This window comes from Odocoileus virginianus, chromosome 1 (genome assembly GCF_023699985.2).
Source record: "Odocoileus virginianus isolate 20LAN1187 ecotype Illinois chromosome 1, Ovbor_1.2, whole genome shotgun sequence".
NCBI lineage: Eukaryota > Metazoa > Chordata > Mammalia > Artiodactyla > Cervidae > Odocoileus > Odocoileus virginianus.
The window spans coordinates 95850121-95876035 of NC_069674.1; the positions used below are offsets into that span (position 1 = coordinate 95850121).

General features: G+C 40.3%; 1 protein-coding gene across 12 annotated transcripts in view; it reads left to right on the forward strand.

Moving 5' to 3' along the window:
• ICA1 (islet cell autoantigen 1) overlaps positions 1-25915 on the forward strand; it is a 163776-nt gene that overhangs the window by 16893 nt on the left and 120968 nt on the right. For 6 of the 12 annotated variants that reach the window (XM_020888183.2, XM_070471081.1, XM_070471093.1 and 3 more), the window contains exons 2-5: positions 10648-10750; positions 14679-14844; positions 17872-17944; positions 23766-23889. In XM_020888183.2, coding sequence (XP_020743842.2) covers positions 10734-10750; positions 14679-14844; positions 17872-17944; positions 23766-23889 — 380 coding nt within the window. In that variant the 5' untranslated portion in view covers positions 10648-10733. The remainder of the gene's footprint in view (positions 1-10647; positions 10751-14678; positions 14845-17871; positions 17945-23765; positions 23890-25915) is intronic. The other 6 variants (XM_020888190.2, XM_020888192.2, XM_020888186.2 and 3 more) reach the window with 3 other exon arrangements.

Sequence of the window (25915 nt, forward strand, 5' to 3'; positions counted from 1 at the left end):
GGACACAGTTAGGAAACAGGAGGCAAAAGGAAGCTTACTGTTTTTGTGGGTTGAGAGTATTGGTTTGGTGACATATAACTACTCATCTTACCTTTACTCTGAGTAAGGGTTGGCTCAAGAATTTTAGACTCCTTGCGTAATTCAAATATAATCAGAAGTGCCATCAGCAAACTCCATAAGCTCCTAGAAAAGGGTTGTGGGCCAGAATAAATGTTCAGTGCAGCTGAAGGCAGCCTGTATGGAATGAAAATACTTAACACATGTTACATATCCAAGGAGGAGATTTCAGTATCAGGATTTGAGGCAGCTAAAATTGACTCCTTTTGGAGCAGTGCATTAAACTTTGCTTAAACTAGGCTTGCTTTAGTGTTCTATGAAGCTTAGAGTTATTCAGAAGAAACTTCTGCATATGTGTTGGCCAACCTGTGTGTTCAGAACAGCTTTTCAGTAGCTATAGAAAATAGAAACAAGTGGGACAGCTGTGGTCTGTCCACATGGGTAGATAAAATTGAAGAGTCAACACACCGAGCATGTAAGAAAAGCAGAGATGAGAATGAGCATAATGATTGCACAGAACCCCTGTAGAAAATGTGAACAAAATATCCCTCCTCCCTGTTTGTTCAGTTTTCCCCTCTTGGCAAGATGGTCTCTCAGCCACATGGGTGTATTTGAGGACAGCTCCTGTTTTGAATGCCTGGCCTTAGAGCCTCAGGAAATGGCAACCCACTCCAGTCTTCTTGCTTTGGAAATTGCATGAACAGAGGAGCCTGGCGGGCTACAGTCCTTGGGGTTGCAAAGAGTCAGACACAGCTGAGCGACAGCATGCTGGAGCCTGAGCTGGAGACGTCACAACTCCGTCAGAGGGCAGCCGGGAGAGTCTTAGAACCTTAGGTTGGTGGTCTTGCTGTCAGCCTTAGTGTCGCTGCTGGCCTCAGCGGCTGTCCTACCTCTGAGCAGGGCTACGTCTTTCCCCTTTATCACTTGTCTGAGACACAGAACCTGCTCTTCACTCACTCATCCCTCCACTCCCGGTTGCTGCATCAGAATTAGGAACTCACTTTTCATCCATCTGTTAACTCATGGGTCCCTACTTCTTCAAGTAAGTCTTAAATTATTATTGGTTCATCTGCTTTGTCCTTGGGGAGACAGTTTAGTGAGGCACAACCATCTATGTGGTCAGGTGCTGCTGAATTGAACAATATTGATGCTTTTATTTTTCTTATCACGGGACTCAGAGTCCAGAAGTAACTTGATACTTGCTCTTCATTGCCTATCTCCCAAGGTAAGGTGACCACAAGTAGAACTTGAGGAAGTCTCTGTGCTGTTAACAAACATTTATTTGGGGTTTCATTCATAAGTGCCTTGTGGCAGAAGTGGAGAAATAGCTTCCTGTGCAGAATCATGAATTGAAGTATTAGCTATTCTTAGACTTTATTTTATAGGGCAAGTGATATTTTTACAGCAGAATTTACAAATTTGGGGATACATGAAGATTTCTTTAGGTGTCTCTTGCGAATGTCAGGAGTCTCCTGGATCTGGAAATTATGTTTGTATTCATCAGTCTTTCCTGCTCAGCCTGATTTGTCTACTACTATAGCCAATAATCACATGTATCGTTTGAGCATTTAATGTCCCTAGTTTCAATGTAAAGTGCACACAAGATTTCAGACTCAATAGAGAAAATCATGAGTGCAGATATACAATTTGTAATTTTTAAATTGATTGCATGTTGAAATAATGTTTTAAGATATATTGCATGAAGTAAAATATATTTAAACTTTTTAACCATTTCTTTTAACTTTTTTTCCTAATGAATGACTTTTCCTGTTAGTCTTTGTTAGGATTGGTATTTTCAACTTTGTGTATTTGTTTAGAATGTAACCATTCTAAGAGATGTGTAGGATATCTCATAGCTGGTTCTATTTGCTTTTCCCTAATGTACAATGCATTTATTTTCTCATAATTCCCTTATTATCAGTGTCTTTGTATATGATTTTATTCCCATTTGTATACCTCCTATGGTGAGGTGTCTATACTTGCCCTTTTTTTTTTTTTTAACTTTTGACTCCCTTCACCCATTTCTCCAACCACTTACCACCCACCTCTGGCAACCACCAATGTGATATGAGCTTGTTTTTTGTTTGTTTTTGATTCCACATATAAGCGAGATTAGAATGTATTTGTCTTTCTCTATCTGATGTATTTCACTGAGTGTAATGCCCTACATTTATGTTGTTGCAAATGGCAAGGTTTCAGTCTTTTTTATGTCTGAATAGTATCCCACTAGGGCTTCCCAGGTGGCTCAGTAGTAAAGAGTCCACCTGCCAGGCAGATGTGGGTTCAATCCCTGGGTCAGGAAGATCCCCTCGAAAAGGACCCACTCCAGTATTCTTTTTTTTTTTTGAAAGGACCATATGTTTATTTTATTATTATTATTTTTTCATTTATTTTTATTAGTTGGAGGCTAATTACTTTACATCATTGCAGTAGTTTTTTTCATACATTGAAATGAATTAGCCATGGATTTACATGTATTCCCCATCCCAGTCCCACCTCCCACCTCCCTCTCCACCCGATCCCTCTGGGTCTTCCCGGTGCACCAGGCCCGAGCACTTGTCTCATGCACCCAACCTGGGCTGGTGATCTGTTTCACCCTAGATAATATACATGTTTCGATGCTGTTCTCTTGAAACATCCCACCCTCGCCTTCTCCCAGAGTCCACAAGTCTGTTCTATACATCTGAGTCTCTTTTTCTGTTTTGCATATAGGGTTATCATTACCATCTTTCTAAAGTCCATATATATGTGTTAGTATACTGTAATGGTCTTTATCTTTCTGGCTTACTTCGCTCTGTATAATGGGCTCCAGTTTCATCCATCTCATTAGAACTGATTCAAATGAATTCTTTTGAATGGCTGAGTAATATTCCATGGTGTATATGTACCACAGCTTCCTCATCCATTCGTCTGCTGATGGGCATCTAGGTTGCTTCCATGTCCTGGCTATTATAAACAGTGCTGCGATGAACATTGGGGTGCACGTGTCTCTTTCAGATCTGGTTTCCTTGGTGTGTATGCCCAGAAGTGGGATTGCTGGGTCATATGGCAGTTCTATTTCCAGCTTTTTAAGAAATTTCCGCACTGTTTTCCATAGTGGCTGTACTAATTTGCATTCCCACCAACAGTGTAAGAGGGTTCCCTTTTCTCCACACCCTCTCCAGCATTTATTGCTTGTAGACTTTTGGATAGCAGCCATCCTGACTGGCGTATAATGGTACCTCATTGTGGTTTTGATTTGCATTTCTCTGATAATGAGTGATGTTGAGCATCTTTTCATGTGTTTGTTAGCCATCTGTATGTCCTCCTTGGAGAAATGTCTGTTGAGTTCTTTGGCCCATTTTTTGATTGGGTCATTTATTTTTCTGGAGTTGAGCTGGAGGAGTTGCTTGTATATTTTTGAGATTAATCCTTTGTCTGTTGCTTCATTTGCTATTATTTTCTCCCAATCTGAGGGCTGTCTTTTCACCTTGCTTATAGTTTCCTTTGTTGTGCAAAAGCTTTTAAGTTTCATTAGGTCCCATTTGTTTATTTTTGCTTTTATTTCTAAAATTCTGGGATGTGGGTCATAGAGGATCCTGCTGTGATTTATGTCGGAGAGTGTTTTGCCTATGTTCTCCTCTAGGAGTTTTATAGCTTCTGGTCTTACATTTAGATCTTTAATCCATTTTGAGTTTATTTTTGTGTATGGTGTTAGAAAGTGTTCTAGTTTCATTCTTTTACAGGTGGTTGACCAGTTTTCCCAGCACACTTGTTAAAGAGGTTGTCTTTTTTCCATTGCATATCCTTGCCTCCTTTGGCGAAGATAAGGTGACCATAGGTTCGTGGATTTATCTCTGGGCTTTCTATTCTGTTCCATTGATCTATATTTCTGTCTTTGTGCCAGTACCATACTATCTTGATGACTGTGGCTTTGTAGTATAGTCTGAAGTCAGGCAGATTGATTCCTCCAGTTCCATTCTTCTTTCTCAGGATTACTTTGGCTATTCGAGGTTTTTTGTATTTCCATACAAATTGTGAAATTATTTGTTCTAGTTCTGTGAAAAATACCGTTGGTAGTTTGATAGGGATTGCATTGAATCTATAGATTGCTTTGGGTAGTATAGCCATTTTGACAATATTGATTCTTCCAATCCATGAACACGGTATATTTCTCCATCTGTTTGTGTCCTCTATGATTTCTTTCATCAGTGTTTTATAGTTTTCTATGTATAGGTCTTTTGTTTCTTTAGGTAGATATACTCCTAAGTATTTTATTCTTTTTGTTGCAATGGTGAATGGTATTGTTTCCTTAATTTTTCTTTCTGTTTTCTCATTGTTAGTGTATAGGAATGCAAGAGATTTCTGTGTGTTAATTTTATATCCTGCAACTTTACTGTATTCATTGATTAGCTCTAGTAATTTTCTGGTAGAGTCTTTAGGGTTTTCTATGTAGAGGATCGTGTCATCTGCAAACAGAGAGAGTTTCACTTCTTCTTTTCCTATCTGGATTCCTTTTACTTCTTTTTCTGCCCTGATTGCTGTGGCCAACACTTCCAAAACTATGTTGAATAGTAGTGGTGAGAGTGGGCACCCTTGTCTTGTTCCTGATTTCAGGGGAAATGCTTTCAATTTTTCACCATTGAGGGTGATGCTTGCTGTGGGTTTGTCATATATAGCTTTTATTATGTTGAGGTGTGTTCCTTCTATTCCTGCTTTCTGGAGAGTTTTAATCATAAATGGATGTTGAATTTTGTCAAAGGCTTTTTCTGCATCTATTGAGATAATCATATGGTTTTTATCTTTCAATTTGTTAATGTGGTGTATTACATTGTAAAAGCAGTGCTAAGGGGAAGATTCATAGCATTACAGGCCTACCTCAAGAAACAAGAAAAAAGTCAAATAAATAACCTAACTCTACACCTAAAGCAACTAGAGGAGGAAGAAATGAAGAACCCCAGGGTTAGTAGAAGGAAAGAAATCTTAAAAATTAGGGCAGAAATAAATGCAAAAGAAACTAAAGAGATCATAGCAAAAATTAGCAAAGCTAAAAGCTGGTTTTTTGAAAAAATAAACAAAATTGACAAACCATTAGCAAGACTCATCAAGAAACAAAGGGAGAAGAACCAAATTAACAAAATTATAAATGAAAATGGAGAGATCACAACAGACAACACTGAAATACAGAGGATCATAAGAGACTACTACCAGCAGCTCTATGCCAATAAAATGGACTGAACCAGGAAGAAATAGAAGATCTTAACAAAACCATCACAAGCAAGGAAATCGAAACTGTAATCAGAAATCTTCCAGCAAACAAAAGCCCAGGACCAGATGGCTTCACAGCTGAATTCTACCAAAAATTTAGAGAAGAGCTAACACCCATCTTACTCAAACTCTTCCAGAAAATTGCAGAAGAAGGTAAACTTCCAAACTCATTCTGTGAGGCCACCATCACCCTAATTCCAAAACCAGACAAAGATACCACAAAAAAAGAAAACTACAGGCCAATATCACTGATGAACATAGATGCAAAAATCCTTAACAAAATTCTAGCAAACAGAATCCAACAACATATTAAAAAAAATCATACATCATGACCAAGTGGGCTTTATCGCAGGAATGCAAGGATTCTTTAATATCCACAAATCACTCCGGTATTCTTGCCTGAAGAATTCCATGGGCAGAGGAGCCTGGTGGGCTACAGTCCATGGGGTCACGAAGAGTTGGACATGACTTAGCAATTAAACAGCAGCAAGCAGCAGCAGGAATATCCCATTTTTTATGTATACGTGTTTGTATGTATATGAATGTGTACACACACATGTTAAAATTTATCCGTTCAGGCATCAGTGGACACTGGAAATTTAGGCTGTTTCTGTATCTTGGCTATCATGAATAAGGCTGCAATGAACATGGGGGTGCAAATATCTTTTGAGTTAGTGTTTTCATCTGAGATAAACAATCAGAAGTAGAGCTGCTAGATCGTATGGTAGTTGTATTTTTAATTTCTTAAGGAACCACCATACTGTTTTCTGTAGGGGCTATGCCAGTTTACATTCCCACCAACAGTGCACAAAGATTCTCTCTCCACATCCTTGCCAACACTTGCTATCTCTTGCCTTTTTGATAATAGCCATTCTGACAGGTTTGAGGTGATACCTCATTGTGATTTTGATTTGTATTTCCCTGATGATTTAGCATATTTCCGTGTACCTGTTGGCCATCTGTATGTCTTCTTGGGGAAGATGTCTATTCAGATCTTCTCCTCATCTTCAAATCAGATTGTTTGTTTTTGCTGAGTTGTATGAGTTCTTTATATATTTTGGATATTACCCCATATCAGATATATGATTTGCAAATATTTTCTCCCATTCAGTAGGTTGCCTTACATTAGCTTTTGAATAAGATGATGTCCCCATTATTTATTTTTCCTTTTGCTGCTTTTGCTTTTGGTGTCAGATTCAAAAAGTTTTTGCCAAGACCTACATTAAGGAGATTACTACCTATGTTTTCTTCTAGCTTTATGGTTTCAGGTCTTACATTTAAATCTTTGATCCATTTTTAATTTATTTTTGCACATAATGTGAGATAGTAGTCCAGTTTTATTCTTTTGCATATAGCTCTCCACTTTTCCCAACACAACTTTTTGAAGAGACTCTTCTTTCTTCCTTGTATATCCTTGTCTCCTTTGTCATGAATTAATTGACCGTGTATGTATGGGTTTATTCTTTTTATTTTTTTAATGTGACTGTTAGGTCATTTAAAATTATTTATGTAGCTCATAAAGATCTTCCCTGGTGCTCAGCAGTAAAAAATCCACCTGCCAGTTCAGGAGATGGGTTAGATCCCTGGGTCAGGAAGATCCCCTGGAAAAGGAAATGGCAATCCACTCCAGTATCCATGCCTGGGAAATCCCATGGACAGAGGAGCCTGATGAGCTACAGTCATGATGTTACAAAAAGTCTAAAATAAACAAATAAATGTAGCTCATAGTATATTTCTGTTGGACAGAGCTGACCTAGACTATAGGTTCCTTGAGGCCAAAAATGGTGTCTGACACATATTAGATAGTCAATGCATGTTTGATAAATCAAACTGTTGATATGAAGTGTGAATGAATAGATGAGAATTATAATTTTTTAAAGTAATGATTTTGACACTGTGGATGGATTTAGAAGGTGATAGGTCAGATGAAATGGATTTTGTCAGGAAGTCTTTAAATGTTTATTAATTTTCCCCAGTAAATGGGGCAGAAACATACATTAAAAGAGATGCAAGTTCTGGCAGCAGCTGCTACTCATGAGACATTGAGATCTTCCCTGTACAGGCTAACCTAATTTTGCTACCTTTGTTTTGCGTGCTAGATTGCTTCAGTTGTGTCCGACTCTTTGTGATTACATTGATGGTAGCCCACCAGGCTCCTCTGTCCATGGGATACTCCAGATAAGAATACTGGAGTGGGTTTCCATGCCTTTCTCTCCTTTGTTCTAGTGCCATATATAATATAAAAATTTATTTAGGAGTGATCCATTTCCAGAGAGAATTTTTCCTGTGTATCATTTAGCTGTGGTTCTCAGACTTTTATGTGCCTAAAAGTCACTTGCAAAGCCTGCTACAAATGCAGATTCCCAAAGCCATTTCCAGAAATTCTGATTCATTAGGTAAGAGATGGCACCCAGGAATCTGCATGTTACCACCCCGGAAGATTCCAGCATGACCCGTAAACAGTACCTTGAGGAACACTGCTGTGTGGCAGCATAATCTGGGAGTAGCCTGAAAGTCCAGGTAGAAGAGGCAGGTTTCTTAGTGATTTCCCCCTTCTCCAGGGGATCTTCGCAACCAGGGATTGAACCCAGGTCTCCTGCTTTGCAGGCAGATTCTCTACTGTCTGAGCCACCAGGAAAGCCCATTATACTATAAAGAACTCAAATTGGTAAATACTTTAATACTCAAAAGTTGCAGCAAAGTAAACAACAGTGAAAAGGCAACCTACCAAATGGAAAAAGATATTTGCAAACCATATATTAGATAGGAGGTTAATATCCAGAATACAGAAAGAACTCCTACAATGCAATGACAGAATAACTTACTCGATTATAAAAAAAATAGGTAAAGGACTTGAATTGACATTTCTCCAAAGAAGATATGCAAATTGCCAGTAAGCACATGAAACAGTGCTCAATGTGCACATGGTCAGGGAAATGCAAGTCAAAACCACAATGAGATACCCCCTTACACCCATTAAGATGGTTGCTATCAAAAAAACAACAAACAAAATAATGAGTGTTGGTGAGGATGCAGAGAAATTAGAATAATTGAAGCCCTGTTGGTAGGACTGTAAAATATGCACTTGCTATGGAGAAAAGTACAGAGATTCCTCAAAAAATCAAAAATAGAACTGCTGCTATGTGATCCAGCAATCCCACTTCCTGGTGTATATCTAAAAAAAGATAAAAACAGGATCTTGAAGAGATATTTGCACACTGCTCATTCACAGTAGCAGAAATTTGGAAACAATCTAGATGTCCATCAGTGGATGAATGGATTAAAAAAATGTGCTATATATACACAATGGAGTATTATTTAGCATTAAAAAGGAAGGAAAACCTATTCTGTCCTACAATATGGATGAACCTTGAGGACGTTATGCTAAGTGGGTTGCCCTGTCCTCCTCCAGGGGACCTTTCTGGCCCAGGGATTGAACCCGCGACTTTTACATCTCCTGCATTGCAGGGGGGTTCTTTGCCACCAGCGCCACCTGGGAAGCCCAAGTGAAAGAAGCCAGTCACAAAAAGACAAATACTTTAGTGTTCCACTTATATGAAGTACCTAAGAGAGTCGAACTGTATAGTAGAGTGATAATTGTCAGGGCCTGGGGGGAGGCAGAAATGGGGAGTTGTTCAATGCGGGTAGAGTTTCAGTCATGCAAGATGAAAACATTCTGGAGCTCCGTTGTACGACAGTGCACAGATGGGTAACAGTACTGTACTGTTTACTTAAGATTGTTCCAAGGACAAATTTGTTATATGGCTTTTATCATAATACAAAATTAATTAAAAAGTATCAACTATCCTAATAGTTCATGGTGATACCAAACTCAAGGAAAGAACATCATTTGTTTCCTTGGATAATACCTTTTTGTGAGAAATTTTGTTGGAAGCCTTGAGCTACATAAAATAAATGTGCACTTGCTGTGAAGCTGTGTGGGTGGTGAGAGGAACAGAAGCTTGTGACCTCTCCATGATTTATTAAATAGAAGGCAAGCCTCACTCATTGTGAGTGTCATTCCCAAAGCAACTTGTCCAAAAACCTGGATGCTCTCCAGGAGGAAGATCGTGGGATGCTGTCATCTCAGAGGCATCCGACACGCTAAGAAAATGTCATCCTTTCTCTCTCGTGTCCCCATACCCGAAGCCTGGAATATCAGAACCTCAATTGCATTTCCCTTGAAACATTTAAGAAATTCCTTAGAAACTCAAATCGTTTTAGGGATCCTGGTTGCCAGGATCGTTTCCGATGCAGAGGGAGAACGATGGGGTTGATGATGTTGGAGCAGCCACTCTGAGCCTTCATACAATGAGCGCTCACTCTGGCAGCCAGCAAGCCATCTGTGTCTGGTCAGAGGCCACTCATTTAGGTAATGAGTTCTCCATTCATTCTGGTAACTGGTAGTCACATGTGGCTGGTCGGGCTGGCTCTTCCCCTCCCTGGGTTTGCCTAGCTCCCATAACTGGGGCAAATGGTGAGTCTTTGCAACACTATGGACTATAGCCCACCAAGCTCCTCTGTCCATGGGGTTTCCTAGGCAAGACTAGTGGAGTGGGTTACCGTTTCCTTCTCCAGGGGATCTTCCTGATGGAGGGATCGAACCTGGGTCTCCGGCATTGCAGGCAGATTCTTTACCGACTGAGCCACCAGGAAAGCCCAGGGAAAATGGAGTGAATTGCAAAGGCATCAAGTGACTCCCGTATTTACTAATGAGATGAAAATACAGTACTGGATTCATCAAAACTGAAATAATCACATTTTCTTCCTTTGTACCTTTATGGTGTTTTGTTTTGGCTTCTCTTTTTGTTTGCTTTTGTTTTGGCAATGTGCTGGTTTACTTTTCAGAAATATTAATTATGAGAGATTTAAAATCTAGAGAGACATACAGATGCAGTATACTCACGACCTAGCTTATCAAAGAAAACAATGTGGGTACAAAGTCTCTGTATATGCCTCTCAAATAATATTCCCTGTCCCTACTGCCGTGGTAGCTGCTATCTGGAATTTAGTGTTTGTCTTCCTAAGCATTTCTTTATACCTTCACTATATAATGCCTGTAATATTTCAGTAGTACAGAGTATTGCTTGCATGTTATGGCCTCATTTTCTATAGTCTTCTGCAACCTGCCCTTTTCATTCAACCTGCCTATTTACTGCTTAAACCTCATTTGGGATATTTCTTCTAGTGTTACTTAGCTAAACTACTCTAGATGCTGGGGTACAGTGTTACTGTGGAGTAATGTTTGGCTCCCAAAATGGCTTAGATTGAAAAATGTTACGTGTCAAATTAATGTAATAGTAGTATAGTATGTAACTGTTAAATGTATTTGTTTTATTTCAGGTTATAATATAACTTATCCTCTCATGCTTTTTCCCTGCCCCTTCTTCCCAAATCATCAACAGTAGAAAAAAGAAGGAGGAGGAACCATGTCAGGACACAAATGGTAAATAATTTGTTGTCTCTTCTGAATTGGGGGAGGCTACTGAAAAAGGAGAGCATTTAGTATATACTCAGTAAATGTCTACTGAATGGAAAAATCAGGAGTCACAATAGCAGTAAATAACCTATCAGCCTTCAACCAGTGTTGAGAATGTGCTATGCTGTGCTGTGCTTGGTCGTTCAGTCGTGTCCGACTCTCTGCGACCCCATGGACGGCAGCCCACCAGGCTCCTCTGTCCGTGGGGACTCTCCAGGCAAGAATACTGGAGTGGGTTGCCACGCCCTCCTCAGGAGATATTTCCAACCCAGGGATCCAAGCCAGGTCTCCCGCATTGCAGGCAGAGTCTTTACCGTCTGAGCCACCGACAAAGCCCCCACGCTGAGTACAGTCAAGTTCAGTATCCCTACTAAATGTAATGTGAAAAGCTACAACCAAAAATAGTCTCTGAGAAATCCATTTACGTGTAGCTTTTTTTCTTGGAAATCTAATGATAGCTTTTCTTAACCATCATTTTTTCAGTGTAATGAGTTGATACATTTTTCAATCTCTGTCTTATTTACAACTTTTAATATTAGAGTTATAAGGGAATTTTATATAGGGCAGCTGTAAAATAACAATGTAACTGTATAATGACAAAAATAACTCAGACTCATTAATTAATAACTCAGAAGTCATTAATAGTCATGACTTCATCCTTCGTGAACATCCAGGAGCCAGTCATTGCTAGAAATAGATGATGCTGAATAAAACAGATGTGGTCCTCACACAGCAATCATTAGCACTGCCATTCACATGCCTATAACTCATCTAAGCATCATGTTAAACTGCTTATAAATTCAGGTCTGCTATAAGCAGTGTTTCTGAATCCTTTTGAAACCTTGATCCACTGGGCAAGGTAATCTTTGTCATGCTTTACCTCCTTTAATTTGTATCATGAAAAAAATACAGTGCCTATTTTCATTTTTCAAAGGTACAGTTAATTATAATAAAGACTATACTTTTTAATCCCTCCTCTCTCAGTCTAGAAGCAATCAGGTCCAACTCCTCAGTAATATCGAAAGTCACACTTTAAAAGAATTTTGCATATCTTAAAATGTAATGAGCTTTAAAAGGTAATTAATAAACAGCTAAGGGATTTTGTTTCCCTGAGTATCCCCATTTGATAACTCTCTAAGAGTTGTCAGACTGTTTTTTTAATTGTTCCATCTTGCCTCATTAAGACAAAAGGATGGCTTCATCCTCTGACCCTCTTAATGGCTGTCATATCTTGGCAGCAGGCGCAGAGAAGCAGGTAGTTAAGTCCCCCACTTAACTACTTGGGAAAGCCCCAGGAGGTGGGCCCTTCCCCAGAGCCTTTCTCCCATTTACCTTATGAAGCCACTTTACCACTTGCTACTGAAATGTGATGGCTGCAGAAAACATTGAAATGCATGCTGCACTGGGATTTAGAGGCTTGAATTTTAATCCTGTGTGATTCTGGACAAGATTCTTAACATTTTGAAAACTGAGATTCCTCATTTGTTAAATGACAGGAGTGAAGGGTGTTGACTAGATCTCCAAAGTCCTTTTTTTCCCCCTCAAAATGAAAAAAAATTTTAATCTATAACCTTTGACCAAAAAAATAAATAAATAAAAAACAATAGAAGTCCGTCCTATTCCCCATCTTGAAAATGCCTTTCCCTTGAAATAGCCACAGTTTGGGGAAGTATATTCTCCCATCTTTTTTTTCAGCTGCTCTGGGTGTCTGTTGCTTTGCGTGGGCTTTCTCTAGTTGCAGTAAGTGGGGGCTGCTCTTTGTTGCGGTACGCGGTCTTTTCGTTGTGGTGGCCTCTCGTTGCAGAGCACAGACTCTGAAGTGTGTGTAGTGATGGCACGCTAGCACACAGGCTCAATAGTGACGGCACACAGACTTAGTTGCTCCGTAGCAGGTGGAATCTTCCTGGACCAGGTATTGAACCCATGTCCCTTGCCCTGGCAGGCAGATTCCCAATCACGAGGCCACCAGGAAAGTCCTCTTCCCATCTTTTAACGCACATAGTATGTAGAAGGATTATCTTTTATACAAAAGTTGTACATATTTTCATTTCCTTTTCTCTGATTTAAGCTCATAATAAAACCTTTTAATTTGCATTTAATTTTAAATAATAATTATATATATTTAAGATGTGCAACATGATATGATATACATAGTGAAATCATTGCTGCAGTTAAGCTAATTAACATATCATCTCCTTTATAGTTACAGCTTTTTGTGTGTGATGAGTGCACATGAAGAGTAATGCTCCCCTCCCAGCCTGTTTTCAGTGTTCAATACAGTATTAAGTGTGGTCACCGTGCCTATACATTTGTTATCTAGACTCAATCCAAATTTTGAAATAATGCAGAAAGATATAAACTATAATCCTTCACCTTTTTCTAAAGATAACCACTGCTAAGGAAGTCATCTGAAACTCTGATTTTTTAAGAACAAGTGTGTGAATCAAAACTTGTAAATATTATCTGGCAAGAGAGTATAAATCATCAAGGTTTGAAATACATATTTTGGTGCAATAGTATAAAGCGATTTCTGTTTTAGAGCCCAAGTCTGGCACATTTGAGTGCTAATAGGATGGGATGGAAGAAGTTATGTGTCTGCAGAGGGAGCCATCTGGGGGTCCCATGTGGACCTCTGGATGGGAACCCTAGACACACAGGAGATGGTGTAGACAAAACCAGGCAGGATGGAGCCCCAGAGCAAGCTTTCTGTCAGGATTTGGGTACCCTGGTCACTTTTATAGAATTCCACTTCACTCTCAGTTGGGTTTTTTCTAATTTCTTCTTTACACCCCCTTTTAAAAAGCTTTTTATTTTGTATTGGGATGTAGGCAATTAATAATGTTGTGATAGTTTGAGGTGAACAGCGAAAGGACTCAGCCATACCTAGACATGTATTCATTCTCCCCCAAACTCCCCTGCCATCCATATCACTGAGCAGAGTTTCCTGTGCTATACAGTAGATCCTTGTTGGTTATCTATTCTAAAAACATGTGTACATGTCCATCCCAAAGTCCCCAGCTATCCCTCCCCCTCATCCTTCGCACAGCAACCATTAGTTCATTCTCTGAGTCTATTCTTGAGTCTATTTTTGATGTGATCTTCACTGTGCTATACCTGAAGAATAGCTTCCTATCTGTATGTTAACCATTTATGTTTAAGAATTTAAAGTTTTAGTATGAAAAATCCATAACCCATTAAAAAACATTTTTTTTCAAAATTTTGTCTGTCTGTAGTAAGAACACTTGACATGGGATCTCCCATTTTAACCAAACGTTAAGTGTAGGATACAGTGCTATGAACTGCAGGCATGAGGTTGCACAGCCGACCTCTAGAACTTACGCGTCTTGCACCGCTGAAATTTTATGCCTGTCGATCAGTCATTTCCCCTTTCTCCTCCCTGCCCAACAGGGGACCACCATTCTGTCCTCTGACTCTGTGAGTTTGACGAGGTGAGGGAGCTCTGTGACAGCTTTCAAGTACGCTGTTTTGCAGTCCCTTATCCTCTGCTTTTCTGCCATCACTTCGCTGCTGGCTGCACTGCAGACGGGAGAGAACTTCGGTGTTCGGCTTTATCTCTGACTCCCTGGGTGCTTGAGGCAGTCCTCCTGCCAGGCTTGGCTTCCCTTTTTCCATTTCTCCAGTCTTTCAATATCCACAGTCCTCAAGGTTGAGTTTCTCGGTTTCCTGCCAAAGTTTCTTAGTTTCCTCACTACCTTTTAAGGTTTTGGTGTAAAAATTAGATTTGATTAAGCTTTTGGTGTAATAACCATGTAAGAAAGTACTTCTGGGTTTAGTAACATTGTGAATGTTTGGATACATTTGTTTGCGCTCTGATGTCTTAAATCTTTTTGAAAGCCATGAGTAAAATGGTTCTTTGAACACCTGTGCCTTTTAGCAGTTATCCCTGGGACTTACACAATCGATATCCCCAAGACAAGTCAGTTGTAAATAAGATGCAGCAGAAGTATTGGGAGACGAAGCAGGCCTTTATTAAAGCCACGGGGAAGAAAGAAGATGAGCACGTTGTTGCCTCGGACGCAGACCTGGACGCCAAGCTAGAGGTGAGCACTTCATGACCCTTGACCCCAGTATGGCCATCTTGCTAGGGTCAGGGTTCTGAGAGTGTATTCACAGAAGCAAGCATATAGGTGTGCTTTGGGTTTGAAAACATTGCAAGCAAACTCGTTCATGAGGAAAATCTAGGATCAGATCAACTGAATTCCAGCATATTTTTTTTAAACCCACAAATTCTTCTGTAACCACCAGTATACCTCAGTTAATTCATTTTTTAAACACTTTATTGAAATGGATGGAATGTGGTAAATTCTCAATGAATGTTTATTGAAAAACATTAACTCAAAGAGCCAGTGCTATTATAGATAGCAATGCTAGGGTCAGACAAATATTTACATTTAAAGAAAAAAAAAGGATGACAGCAAAAAGTCCTGGAATGTGAGTCTAATAAGGTTGTGTTGAATCCTGGAAAATTCAAGAATGAATTAACTAATATTTAGTTTGACTAGTTAATAACACACTAAGCTGAATTAGTAGCTGATTGACTCTCAAATAACTGGTGAAAGGGCCACTAATTCCCTACCTTGCTGGACATTCTGCTAATACTTTAGATCAAAATTTTAAAATGCATTTGCTGTACATCAGAAGCTAACACAACATTGTAAACCAACTATACTCCCAAAAAAATTAATCTAAAAAAATGTAAAAGCATACTTATCACTTCTGGGAATGAGAGGGCAGAGAGAGAAATAATGTGTTATGTGGTCTGATAAGAATTCAGAGAGATATCAAAATATAAGCTACAGTGCATGAGCTAAACACTTAATGAGAGGAAGGTCAGAAGTTCAAGATTTCAGAAAGCGTTCTGAGAAGGGTGTGGCCAGGATGGTGTAAACCATGCTTATTCTGGAAAAGAGAGGCTGAAGGGGCAATGTTAGTCACCGATTCTCTGGGATGGGCTGTCACATGGATGAGAACAAGGTTCATCCTGTGTGCCTGGGGGCAGAACTAGACCCAGGGCCACTATTCCCATAACTCCTCTCTCATGGAATTATCTCAAGTGTTCGTTTGCCAGCCCTCTCTCCATCAGGGGTCAGATTCCATGTCAGCCTTATTCACTATTGTATGCTCAGCCAGGCACACAGAACACATTCAGTAAGTATCCAGTGAATAAGTATGCATGGTAATACAAGTAACATGAGTTCCCAACCCTCTCTCCTGTCGGTGGGATTGTTCTATCCAAAGCCGGGCATGACAGAGATGCTCTAATAGAGATTCCTGCAGTGGAGAAAAGAAGAACCAGGAGGCCTCTAATTTTTTTTTAACAGATAATATACTTTTGGGAGGGGGGGGGCATGTCCCGTGGCATGTGGGATCTTAGTTCACTGACCAGAAATTGAACCTGCATCCCCTGCATGGAAGCGTGGAGTCTTAACCACTTGACCACCAGGGAAGTCCCAAGGCCTCTATTCTGATTTTAGTATATTCTAAATAGAATTGAAATGATTGTAAGTTGTATATGCTTCTCACATCTTATAGATTATTTTTTCCTCTTAACAACCTAGTAAAAACAAGCATTATTCAAATTTAATATGTTAATTTCTAGTAGGTGAAACAAAATACAGTAATTTTATGTTTATATTTAGGCCCTTGCAGGAGCATTTTCAGGCTTCCCAGCTGGCACCAGTGGTAAAGAACACACCTGCCAATGCAGGTTGATGTAAGAGGCACAGAGTCCATCCCTGGGTCAGGAAGATCCCCTGGAGGAGGGCATGGCAACCCACTCTAGTACTCTTCCCTGGGAAATCCACGGACTGAGGAGCCTGGCGGGCTGCGGTCCATGAGGATGCAGAGTCAGACACTGAAGCACGCAGTCAGAGAGTGAAGCAACTTAGCATGCACACACGTGTATTCTACGTGACCAAGATTCATCATGTTAAGCGTTCATAAGAGTGGTTTTTAATCTTTTCATATGCACATGAAATATGTATATGTATATATGCATAAGTCCATTTTTATTAGAACATTTGGTCATATTTATCATGGAGCCAGTCTCTGTCTTGACTCAAACAATGCAGTGCTTTGTAACAGCAGTCCTAACGGCTCCATCACCGCGGCCAGTGAGCCGGGGCGAGGGCGGGGGAGCCGTGCCCTCCTTCCCTGGCAGCTCTTCAGAGGCACAAGGTTTGTCTGCCAGGCTTTTAATTGTTACCAGCACTGGTCTCTGGGTCAGTGGGCAGAGGGTGGAGAAAGTGTGATGTCTCTGAACTTTTATCTGCTCTCCTTTAAAAAAGAGATATTGGAGTATAGTTGATTTACAACTGTTTTATCTTCTCTTGAACTGTCTCTATTTCGGAAGCAAAGACCAGAACCGCCAGAAGTTAAAACCTAGTTAAATTCTTCCCCCGCTAGCCCACCTGCTTTCCCCTTAATTTTCTCTGTTATGGCCATGGCATGACATATTAGGTTTCTTCTACATGTATTTTATGAAATAATTGGGAAGAGAAGAGTGATAGGGCCTGCTAGCTAAACTCCATTTTACCAGATGTCTTCAAAGCAGACAGAACATTCAGCTGATTGATTTTTGTTTGTTTTTATAGAGTTGTTTAAGTATGCATTAGGATCATAGAATAAGCTAGTGTCGTGTTTTAAATATGATGCTTAATTGACAGATCCTCCATTTGGGAAAAAAGACAGCAAGTGGTAAAAGAAATAAATTAGATTATGAATGAATATTGGGTCTCTGGTTTACCAAGTCCTCTAATGGGCCCTGCACTTAGGATTTCTGTTTTTCAGCTATTATTTGAGTAGTCTGAAGGAAATCATCTTTCTGCAGATCTCATTTTAGATTGCAGAGATGATGAATTCTAATAAATATAGAAAAACAGGAGCATATTTAAAAGCTTTGGTCACATTTTCTGTTTAGTACATCACATAACACCAAGCATACTTAGGCATATGATCTTGTTTTTACTGGGCAAATCAGACATTATGGTTATATTCAGTGTGATTGTTTTTTATTTCACTGCTGCCTGTTTTATTTAGCATTTTGTTTGTTTGTATTTTTATTATAGCTGTTTCACTCAATTCAGAGAACCTGTCTGGACTTGTCTAAAGCAATTGTACTCTATCAAAAGAGAATATGTTGTAAGTATGCCTTAAGTATGAAAATTGACCAAATAGTAAGATATTGGATATTTTGCCTTAATGTATAATTTTATATGTTTAGGAGGCAAGACAAGAAAGCTAATGTTTCAGGCTGTCTATCTTTGCTTTTTAGTTGGTAGGTTGGGGTCTTTAAAAGTTTTATCAGAAATTCTTTACATAGGTTGTTTATCTGTCAGTGCAAGTACAATAACAGAAGAGTTTGGCGTTGAGTCTGCCATGGATAAGTACGTGCCATTTCTTTTCCTAGTTATAAAAAGTTTTCTCAGTTTTATATCATGGGATTTGAAATTTTGGAGCTGTTACTATTTGATTGCCTAGGCTCTCTTTTGTCTAGTTTTGTTCCTTTTAAAATGACCAAATGAAGAGAGAAGGCACATACAGTTAATCCATTGACTGTATTTTGTTGACAGCACTTCTTCCTGAACATTTTTTATGTCAGATACCGGTTTTCTTAGGGAATAAGGTTTTCCTATGGTCATCCCATCTTAAAATCATTACCAACAGAGTTGTCTCTGAAATGCTAAATATCAAGTTGTACGTTGCTTTGTATTTAAATTTCCGTGTGGAGAGCGTTTAAGAGTACAATTTCTGTATTTCCGAGACTAACCTATGAGAAGTTTGTTTCTGACTCCTCAAGCCCCTTTCCAGTAATCACAAATTAACAGGTGGCCATTTTCCTTCATTAGTAATCTTTTATGAAGACTATTTTGTGGAAGTACAAAATCCTAGGATTTAGAGGCAAAATTTGGTAAATTATCTGTGTTACTAATTACCAGCTATTTGAGCTAAGATGTCTCCAGCGCTATCACTCCAGAGTCTTCAGGCATGAGGTAGTCCGGGCATGCGGCACACTGCCTCCGACGTGTCTCTGTCCCACATCCAGTCAGTCACAGCTGCTGGGCACTTTTCTCAGCTAGTTTGCTTTCCGGTTCTCCTTCCTCTGCCTCTTCCTGGCCACCGTCATCACTCTCTTCCTTGACGGGCGGCATCATCTTCCTAACTGGTCTCTCCGCCCCTACTTTGGCCTCCTCCAGCTCATCATCCACACTGCAGTCAGAGATCAAAGCTGGGGTGATCTCAGCAACAACATAGATGATGGATAGTGTTAGGTTATAACCCATGAAGCGAGATAATGTCCCTCAAGTGTGTGTATAGAAATAAGCAAAGAAATGGGGGAGAAGAAAGAGTTCTTCCTTATAAAATAATTGAGATTAATCTAGAAAGAATGAGGGAACCACCAAATCACCTAATGGTGATTCTGTCACACCCACAGAAAGAATTGTGACATGCTAGATTCCCTGGAAAGATGTTACAATTAGTGAGTGAAAGTTTGAGAAGAGACTGCATCTTCGTACAGTCTTCTGAATTTACCCCCAAGATTTTTAACAATTACAAAAGGAAAAAGAATCTTAATTTTACAGTGGGGAAATCCAGTAGGCATGACATGAACCAAATGATAGGGGTTATTAATATCACCAGTAATGATGTGTGTTGATCTCCTGTAGCCCTGTTATCTTACACTAAGAAGGAGACTCCACTTCTGCTGTTTCCTTCCACCAAATCTATAAATAACCCCAGTCTAATCGTGAGAAAGCAAATAAACCCAAATAGAGGACAGACCACAAAACACCTGACCAGTGCTCTTAAAGTGTACCAAGATCACAAAAGTCAAAAAAGACAGAGAAACTGTCACAGGTTAAAGACCAAACAGACTTGACAACTCAATGCAATGTGGGATCCTGGAACAGAAAAAGGACATTAATGGGAAAACTAGGAAAATTCACTCAGATTGTAGTTTAAATAGTACTACTGTATCAGTGGTATTTTCCTAGTTTTAATCAGTGTACAACAGTTATATGAATTTCCCTGGTGGCTCAGTGGTAAAGAATCCACCTGCCAATCCAGGAGATAACGGTTTCAATCCTGGGTCAGGAAGATCCCCTGGAGAAAGACATGGCAACCCCCTCTAGTATTCTTGCCGGGGAAATCCCATGAACAGAGGAGCCTGGCAGGCTACAGTCTATGGGGTCACAAAGAGTCGGACATGACTTAGTGACTAAACAACCACAATAACAACCATGGTTATGTATGATGCTAATGTTAGGGGAAGAAGGATACACAGAAACTCTGTATCCTATTTACAGTTTTCCTATCAGCCTAAAATTATTTCAAAATAAAGGTGTTTTTCTTTTTTTAAGTACATTGGATCATATTGTTCCTCTGCTGAGAAGCCTCCAGTAGCACTTAATGTAAGATGTACACCTCCATACCACGGGTTACAAATTCCTACTGGATCTGACCCAGCTCACCTCTCCAGCCACTTTCGCTCTTACACACCACGTGACCTGAGGACTTTTGCACTCAGCACTTCCTCCATCTGGGATATCCCTACCCTCATTGTCTCAAGTGGCCCCTTATCTCAGAGCTCAGCTTATTGTTCTCCTGCTCAGAGACACCTTGCCTGACCACCCAGCCCAAAACAGTTACCTGTCCCTCTCTCTTACGCCCCATCCCCACCCCCCATCTTACTTGGCATTTTACTTTTTCTGTGTTGAGTTTGAGTTTTGTACTTTTTATATTCTGTCTCCTGTTCCTTGAACCTAAGCTGCATCAGCAGGGTCCTCATGTGTCTCATCCATCTCTTTATTTCCAGTGGCAAGAAGAGTGCCTAGTACAATGAGATCATCTATAAATTTGTGCAAAGTGAATTAATGCTGCCAAGCTAATTGGTTTTATAGTTCTTTGGTTCCCTTTTCAGAGCACATCTGAAAATCTAATCAGCAATTAAATATGAATAGGTTTTTGTTTGTCTCTGAATTAAGTCCTCGTTAAGTGAAACCTTGTAAGTAGGAACATTAAGAGGGATCTGATACCTGTGTTGCAGCTGAATTTTAGACTTTATAAATTTATTTCAGTATTTGGATTTTAAAATTGAATTTAAAGAATGAACATCCCTTCTTAGAAACTGGAGCCTGAGGCCCCTCAAACTTCCCACCACCCTCTGAGCAGCCCTGTCCCATTGATCAGAGTCCAGCTCTTAAAATGAAGCCTGTCTGGCACCCCAAGTTTAATCCTCAAGTGTGTAAAATAGCCAAAACTGAATTCTCAAATGCTCCAACCTACTTAGGTTTGTATAGCAAAGAGTACATTTCACCAGCCTTATAGTCTCTGGGTCTGGAAGATCCCCTGGAGAAGAGAATGGCACCCCACTCCAGTACCCTTGCCTGGAGAAGCCCATGGACAGAGGAGCCTGGCGGGCTACAGTCCATGGGGTCGCGGAGAATCGGACACTAGTAAGCGACTAGCACTACTAACACATAGTCATTTAGGGCCATGAATTGGTTTTCTTCCTGGCCTTGAGCTCCTGTGTTCATCTGTATGTGACTGGAGGCTTGAAGGTAAAGAAGGTGGCAATAGCCTCACACTGTTATATGCAAAAATATGAAATTGTTCCTAATGGTGCAGTTGCGTGAGTCCCAAGTTAGTAAGTGGAAAGGAAGAAGAATGGAAGGTAGTAAAAAAACAATAACACTTCTTATAGGAATTTTAAAAAAGCTACCTAGAACCATGACATATAAGTATCAGATAAGCATGTAAAGTGAAGTAAAGTATACAGGGATAACAAGGCAAAAAATATAGTTAGTTCAGTTTCACAGGCATTTAATTAATGCCCTGAATAAGACTTTTCTGCTCAGCCTCGGGAATCCGTCGTTTGGATGAGGTCCCTGTCGAGAAAGCTGGGATTCTCATGGGAAAAATAGACACGTGCCCACCCACAGACACTCCAGGGCCAGGTGCCGAGAGGACGCTGCTATCACAGAGGAGGGGTCACCCGCTTCACAGAGGAAGTAGCTTTTGAGCAAGGCTTTGACCAATGCACTTGATTTTGAGAAAACAGAAGAGGAAGAAGGGTAGTCGTTCACCATCAGGAAAAATGGATTTGAAAAACCTCTTCTCCGTAGAATGTTGACCGTAAACTGCAGTCACAGGTTAATAGGGAAGCAGTATCAGCTTTAACATTCACCTTTGGCTTACTGGTTCCTGGCTAGTGTTTTCTGGTTATTGCTGGGGACGTTGTGTCAGGGGTGGGATGCATCTTGAAAGAGGTCTGGATTGTTCATGAAAACGGACAAGAATCCTGGTGGCATTTAGAAAACATTTTTAGAGACAAGTGATTAGAAAATGCATCAATACAAAGATGTGAAATGAGAGTAATGTTCAAAGCACATCCCTATCAAAAGCTGTGCTTAGAGAAAAAAGCATTCAAAGAAGCTCAGTCTCACTGCTTGCCTGTGGCTCAGCTGTCAGTGAGAGTGTATTCAGACCAGTGGCTGCAAAACAGCACACACATCCATGGTGTGGGTGCACCACATTGATTAAGTCAGTCCCTATGGTAGAGAGAGAAAGAGTGTGTTGCTATTATAAATAACTGTGCTATGATTATATCTATATATATATATCTTTGTGCCCATTTTACTACTTCCTCAGGATGTACTCCTATCAGAAGTACAATGTCAAAAGATATATACAATTTTGACTTAAAAAAAAAAGTTTTTTAGAGATTCTTTAAAAAAAAAGAAAATCTGTACTTTATTTTATTTGTCAGTTGTTTGGCCATACCTTGTGGCCTATGGGATCTCAGTTCCCTGACCAGGGATTGAACCCACACTCCTTGCATTGGCAGCGCAGAGTCCCAACTACTGGACTGCCAGGGAAGACCCACAATTTTTACTTAAATATTTACGGCCAGATAAGTCAGTAGAGAGCTTATAGCAGCCCCTTTCTTATCAGTAGTGCCCTCTGAGGTTGTCTTTAGAAATGAAGCCAAATGCACACAAATATTGAATCACTTTTATTGTACACCTGAAACTAATACAATGTTGTGTCAGTTATACCTCCGTTTTATGTTTAAAAACTGTAAGGTCAAAGTTAGGCATAACCAATTCAGATTTGATTCCAGCTCTGCATTTTAAAAATCCGCCAAGTCATCAGCCTGATTACCTGCTGCTACTGCTAAGTCGCTTCAGTCGTGTCTGACTCTGTGCGACCCCATAGAGGGCAGCCCACCAGGCTCCCCCATCCCTGGGATTCTCCAGGCAAGAATACTGGAGTGGGTTGCCATTGCCTTCTCCAAGGCATGAAAGTGAAAAATGAAAGTGAAGTCGCTCAGTCGTGTCCGACTCTTAGCGACCCCATGGACTGCAGCCCACCAGGCTCCTCTGTCCATGGGAGTTTCCAGGCAAGAGTACCGGAGTGGGGTGCCGCTGCCTTCTCCAGCCTGATTACCCACATACCCTCTATCTCCACCCGCCTCCTCCCACCAAATACTTGTGCCGCAGATAAGATATTTGAATTGCTGTACAGTCAAGTGGAATGTTATTCAGAAGGCAGAGATCAAAAGGCCAGCAAGAGGGAATAAAAGGAGGAAACGGGCCCTATAGGCAGACACAGAAGATTCCCACAGTTATACTCCACAAGCCAACTTTTTCATTTCAGCCCAGAGCAGTACATTATCGGCTCGCTTTTCAGGACAGAGGTCATTTTCTGGTTCTGGTTACTGGGCAGCAAACCTACTGACAGATGTGCTGGAGTGAATTTGATCTCTCATTTTGTCAATGGAAGGGCAGCAGGAACGTTAAATGCAGGGGTGGGGGGGCCTACTTCACAGCCTGCCACTTGGATTTAATTTCGTCTCGTCTTTGTCTCTAGAAGAGAGGGGATCTTGTGATTTGCCTTTTTCCTTTCCTCTGTGATAAAAATGTTCATTGTTCATGGCTCCTTTCACTCTTTTCTCCATCAGTCTTGTCTCAAGAAGAAAACGAACTGGGAAAATTTCTCCGGTCCCAAGGCTTCCAAGATAAAACCAGAGCGGGAAAAATGATGCAAGCGACAGGAAAGGCCCTCTGCTTTTCTTCCCAGCAAAGGTGTGTGGCCTTCAGTGGGGCTCTGCTGATGGCGATCGAGGGAGGGGGAGTCTCCTGAAAATCTGGGACCCACTCTCTCATGAAGGGAACCTGCCCTGGGTCTTTAGAAGGCTCTTGTCTGAAATTGACAGCCTCCTCTGTTCACAGTTGTTAATCTGTATTCAACTCTAAGATAACATATATACTCTTTTTCCTTCCCTATTAATTTTGTAAAATGTTTTCATGTCTCTTCTGGTGTATAGTCATACACCAGTCCTGTGAGTGCTGTCCTAGGCTTGTATATAGTTTGACCTCCTGCGTTGTTTGTAGCATCTGTCTGGACCACTTCCAGCAGGAGCCTAATGAGATGGGGCGGAAGGGTTCGCTCACTGCTCTCGGGGGCAGTCGACTTGAGAGGGGTGCCGTTCAAGATGCTCTCTATAGTTTTGCTCAGACGCTGGGGCAGCAGCATCAGCAGCCTCATCGGAGGAGAGCTTATTAGAAATGCAAAATACAACCCCCACCCCGGAACTGCTGAATCCATATCTACATTTTAATGGGTGCTCCAGTGGTTTTCCATGTGCATTCAAGTTTGAGAAGCTCTGGGCCAGAGAGAATTGTGGTAAGCCAGTGACTTTCCTTTTTAACACTCATGTTCAGGGTCCATGTAGAATAAACAGGCGCCACTGCAGAGAGACACTCGGTTTCTGAGGTGGTGACGTTCCTTCTCTCCTCCTCCTTCCCCAGTAATAAGAAGCCCCCTTCCCCCAGCGCCATTCACTAAGATTAGGCAAATTTTATACTGAAGTGTTACACCTCAATAAGGCTTGGGGGCAGTCTCCAAAAATATTCGGGCTTCAAAAATTTCGCTCACGCAGACTGCCCAACAAATTAACTGTCTCTTGTTAATTTCTCCTTACTGCCTTTCTGTCACAGTGGGCCAGGAGCAGACCCTCACCTGTTCCTAGAAAGACCCAAGAAATCTGGGGTAGAAAAAAGAGATCAACTGTGTCCATTTCTCAGTGGTCCCCCGTCATGGGAATTTTGGTTCTTTCTAATGACATTTGGACCCCAACTTTCATGGTTGAATGGAAAAATTTCCAAGAGTTCTCTACCCCAGCTTTTCAAGAAAAGTGTTTGTTTATAATCTTGAATTGTACCCTTTAGTCTTACTTATAACTATATTCCTTGTAAAAATAATATATCCTCATTCTAGGAAAATTTTAAAACAGGAAAAAACAAAAGGAGAAAACTACAAACAACTCAAATTTTGCAAATAGAGACTGACTCTCTTTTAACCCCTTGATACAGACACTTTCAGTGCTCACATGCTTTCTGCAGTCTTACAAGGATCATTGATTCTTGAAAAACCTTTCATAAATTCTCATGGATATGGTTATCACTAATTTCAGTGGGAAAAATTCTTATACACACCTTCATGCTAAGATTAACATCCATTTATGGGAAAGACACCAAATACTTGGACATAATCACTCCAAGAGTTACCATTACTGATCATATAACTTTATAACATTGCTGTCCAATTATATAGTTTCATACTTATGTAGCAAGCTATCTCACAAAGCATATGGCACCTTAAGTTCATATAGTCTACCTTTGGATACAGACAAAAATATTAAAGCAATGCAAATGATACTGGAAAGTATCATTACAATAAACCTGTACAGCAATACAGCAAACTGCCCTGTATCCATAAATTAATGCGGCTTGCCCAGTGTTGCAATTTGAAAGATGGCCTCCTGCAAGATGGCTCTGATGCCATGATACTCAAGTGCTCACCAGGCACATGAACTCGAAACGAGTGCTTTGCACAGTGAAGAAAGAAGGAGGATGATGTAAACTCTCATAAAGTTGAATTCTCAAACCTCAAATGGACATAACTTGGGATTTGCCAGAATATATTTTTAATGTAAACAGCATTATACCACATAATTTTGTATAGTACTGCATACTGATTATTTAGCAAATTGGTTTCTGACCAAATAATCCTGCTTTTTATGTCCGTATATACATTTTATAAAACATC